At 33.9% G+C, this 4,572-nt stretch overlaps 2 protein-coding genes across 4 annotated transcripts in view; both read right to left on the reverse strand.

Moving 5' to 3' along the window:
* Nucleotides 1–4,572, reverse strand: part of PrBP (Prenyl-binding protein) — a 30,583-nt gene that overhangs the window by 18,936 nt on the left and 7,075 nt on the right. The window lies entirely within an intron of this gene.
* The window catches only part of LOC108622227 (uncharacterized), a 28,316-nt gene that overhangs the window by 12,871 nt on the left and 10,873 nt on the right, over nucleotides 1–4,572 (reverse strand). For 2 of the 3 annotated variants that reach the window (XM_026811325.1, XM_018019955.2), the window contains exon 3: nucleotides 2,355–2,684. In XM_026811325.1, coding sequence (XP_026667126.1) covers nucleotides 2,355–2,684 — 330 coding nt within the window. Of the gene's footprint in view, nucleotides 1–1,550; nucleotides 2,685–4,572 lie in introns of those variants that run through there. The other variant, XM_018019956.2, reaches the window with a different exon arrangement.

Raw genomic sequence — 4,572 nt, forward strand, 5'->3', positions numbered from 1 at the left:
CATTTAGCATATCTCTTGAAACAGTTTCGAGATTGTGCAAGTCAGCTTTCGATAAACTTTTTAAAATAAATTTACGGCACTTCACCAGTCTTATTATGTCTTCTTGCAGTTCCATCACTTACGAATTTCGCGACGATTAAACTACTTGTGCTTGTAACGAGCTCGTACGTAATTTAAATACGTACTATTCATATAAAAGGCGTTAATAGTTTAGCGTCTGGTAAAAAATAGTCGATTTCGTAGGAATTTGAGACTTTTCATGATTGAACTTGTGTAAAAGCGCTTAAAAACTAGCCGCGATATCACTAGGTAAAAATTGGGAATGCATGAGAAAGTAGCATGCAGCGTTAAGTTTAAATGAGATTATTACAGCCAACTAATTTCTGTTCAATTAAAAGTTTCTAAAACTCTTATCGATAGACAGCGGATTTCTATGCAAAATAGAAGATTGAAGATGGTCAGCTAAGGAAGTGTATTCCGAATCTTTTCTTTATCATTTGAGCATTGCAACATGATTTTCAAATTTTGTTAACTATCGAGAACTGTTCCAATTTTTATTTCCGATTCTACAAGAGTTGAAAAAATTCACGGGTATACTACCTGACATACTGTACATAATACAATTTTTATAGCTTTCTAGAATAATAATCACCATTCGAAAAAAAGTTTTCAAATGGTGAAATAATGAATTTGAAGCAGTATCATATGCTTGTATTTTTTTCCACTTCTAACTTATTGAAAAAATTCAAGGATGTACTATTAAGCAAGTAGTATAACTGAGAATTTTTCTAATTCGTTTCATGCATAATTTATATTGGATAAAAATTCACAAAGTTTGCAAATTTTCAGATATTCCCATAATTGAATGTGTATAGAATACGATTTTCGATATTTTTTGCCATTGATTTCTAGTTTTTATTTTGTATAGTTTTAATCAACGTTTGTATCTCCAGCAGATTCAATTATTTCGTAAATGCATAAAATGCGCGGTCTACTTATCGATTGGAATGGAATTCAGCAGTCTATCAAGTCAACCAGAGTCAATCATTCTAATTGTTATTAAACGAGCGGGATGATCGATCATTAATTTCCTATCCTACTTTCAGCATATTAAGCTATGGAATTTCAACTGGAATAAATTACCAGTTCGTATTAAAAAACTAGTCTAGAATTTTTTCAAATCTTAACTGGAAGATTTCAATTCCTGTTCTTACGTACCTCGCGAATTTTTCCTATAATAAATAGTTATTATCTTACAAAAATATCAAGCCTTGAAATTTCGCCCTCCGTAAAGTATGTAATAAAGAACAGAAGTAAGATAAGTGTCCTAATTTCTGTCCATGTTGCAAATTCTACTCGCTGGCATATTTTTTAGTAATTTTATGTTGTCTTGAAATTATGGAAAAATAGTAAATAGAATTTTATGTGGTATCTTGAAGTTATAGAAAAATAAGTTGGAGAATAGAATTTCATACGGTATCTTATTGTTAGAATTATAGAAATTAAGCTAGTGATTAAAATTTTATGTTATTAAAAATATTGAAAATATATTACAAATATTATGACGTTAAAAATAAGCCAGTAAGTAGAAATTGTGACGTGACCAGAAACTGGGACATTTACCTTATTCGCACAGACGAAAAGCCCGATGTTTTCTACATTACTATGTATGTTTAAATATGTCCAAAAGTATTTGTCAATATGGACTTCTTAATTTCATTTCGTCGTTGCACGATACTTTCGAACTTCATCACATATCCTTCATTCCGTCAAAAAAGATGAAAAAACCACGAGTACAAAGCATTATTATTCGATTAACACCCAGAACTCGACTCATAGGGTTCTCCCGAAAAATTCTACATATCCTTCATTTAAATTCTCATGGCAATCACGCGAAACGTGGAAAGAATAGGATACGTGACCTGATCCAAACATAAAGAGACTGATTATTCCCAGGAGGATAATAAAAACTTCATACAAGAGGCTGAGTTTCACTCTAAGTATGCGTCCAAGAAGTTTACGACGTGGTATTAAGAAATAGTCGTAAAATTAAGATAATTACTTGTGGGTGGTTAAAATCCGCGAAATCAGCGAATTTATGCAAAACAGATTTAAGGAAATGCATTTGAGATTGGAATTTCTTATATCATTTAACTATTGCGATATGCATTCACTGTTCATATTTGTTATACTTTCGTCAAACGTTCATACTTGAAGTAATTATTTAATGAATGCATTGAATCCGCAGTTTAATAAAATTCGTATGGAAGACTACGAAGAATATGATCGGTCTCGTTACTATTGGACAAGGTATCGGAATTCGAGGACAATCGGACTGTTAAAATATTACGCACTCGCAGCACTGCTGCGTGAAGTATATACAGTCGACGATGCAGGAGTCGTTGTCCGGTTGACCGACCGGTTTCTTATTGTCCGTCGCGTCGATGTTGTTCCTCTCGATTTTCGGCCGGGGCTCCGGCACCGGTAGCACTGCCTGCGCGATCGACACCGCATTCTCGATGGTCTCGATGTCCGTGTCGACGGCATTCAACAGTTTGCTCGTCACGGGTGTCGTAGGTGTGGTCGGCGTGATTTTACCGAGACCCGCTTCGTCGGGCACATCGTAATCCACCAGAGGTATGGACGTCTGCAGCGGCGGCGGTGAATCGCTCGACATGATGACACTGGAAAATACAAGAGACGAGGATCGTCCTCAGATTTCGCGTTCCAGCTTTCTTTCTTCTTATTAAACGATCTTTAACGCTGTCTCGGGTTTTTCACGATACTCTTTCTCTTATCAGAATTATATGCAGGGTGTTCTATGTATTGGAGATATTTCAGAACTGAATAACTGTTTTAACACTAATCCTATCGACGGTCTTTTCTAACAAACTTCATTAAAAATTATATGAAACTGCATTTTACTTAGAGGAATAGAGTGTATCTTATATTGTAAATTATCTACACCAAGTTTGATCTGAAATGCTATACGTATTTTGTTAAGTAATTAGTCTATAGCGTTTAATAGTCTGCATAAGATAAAAGTTATTTGTCGTACGAGACAAGAGATCATTAAATATTAACGACTTGTACAGACAATCATAAGCGAGAAAGATTATAGTAGGCGTCATGCCTCATCATAATAATTATGTTAATAATAATAATAATAATAATATGAGAAAACAATTCTCGTTTTATTTTTATTTTTTATAGAAGAATTTAAGAAGCATCATTTGGACCATGCATAGGTTTAGTGTTAACGCTTTGTCACAGAATAAAACAAAACAGCAAGTTCACTCCGTCAAAAGTGTATTAATAATTGACTTTTATGAGAAAATCACACAACCAACAATATGCCCAGCCCGTGACTCTGTCTATATTTAAAAATATTTATAATTAAAGGAAGCCTTATATGTAGTCTATAAGATCGTGGTTTTATCTTTTAAATTAGAGCCCGTAGAGAATTAATAACATGGCAAATCTGTTGGTCGTGAGATCATAGGAGTCGACACCGAAAGTGAGCCTACTGCTCCTTCTTATACTGTGACATTGTCTCGGATTATGCATGATATGCACTCTTCTTTTCATCAGATTTATATGCAGTAAGCTCTACGTATATTCGGACACATCTCACACTGAATAGCTTTCTTCATGTTGGACCAAACAACTTGAGAGTTAAAGAATACGTCCTTTACTTTTTTATTCGAGATTTCTACGAATAGTAATTGTTTTACTTTTTTGTAACACTGAAGGCCACTTTCATCAAGCTTCGATTAATTTGATTGATCATTAAGCATAGTTAAGAGCGAAAGATACGCTACTTATAAGTCCAGGGTATCCCAAAAAATTTATCTTTAACTTTGTCAATATATTCTATGGCACTAAATAAAAAAAATATTATGTAAACATAGGCCACATAGAGCTTTAGTAAAGAGTTATGACAAAAATGCGAAATACACGTAATATAGGAATTTTGGCTAATACAGTGGAGCAACAACTAAACTCTTGGAGCAACTCTTAAACATCATGTTAGGCGTTTTACTCTTCATACTTCTTGCCCTTTTATTTACTATGCGTTCTTTTCTACGTCTTTTACATACTTAATTTTGCTATAGATGCATAAAATTCACAGTCTATTTATAAATGATATATTCGAGTTATACATGGCACCGGTGATCCGGTCAACTGGTGCTCTGTTATTCAGTCTTGTCACGCAGTTGACCCTGGTCTCTTTTGCTATTCAGCTCGAGTTCAGTCTTACCGCATATACTCCATCGCTATCTACCTAAAAAACCATTATTTAAAGCGTGTTTGAATGAACTTCTGTCTCGTCCAAAACTGAATCATCAACCGTATCGATCGGTGTTATATCCTATGGTTTATTGCTAGACAACGTAAAATGTTATTCGACGATCTTGGCTTTTATTTAAATTCATTTCCGTGTTATTCGAGGATCTTGGCTTTTATTTAAATTCATTTCTGTGTATCATCAAATTAATAGAGGAACTATATACTTTAGAATCTCTCGATTTTATCTAAACACAATTTTTATGTTTATTAAAATCAACCAGG

Source organism: Ceratina calcarata, unplaced genomic scaffold, assembly GCF_001652005.2.
Source record: "Ceratina calcarata isolate Rehan_Ccalc_2016 unplaced genomic scaffold, ASM165200v1 scaffold211.2, whole genome shotgun sequence".
Lineage (NCBI taxonomy): Eukaryota > Metazoa > Arthropoda > Insecta > Hymenoptera > Apidae > Ceratina > Ceratina calcarata.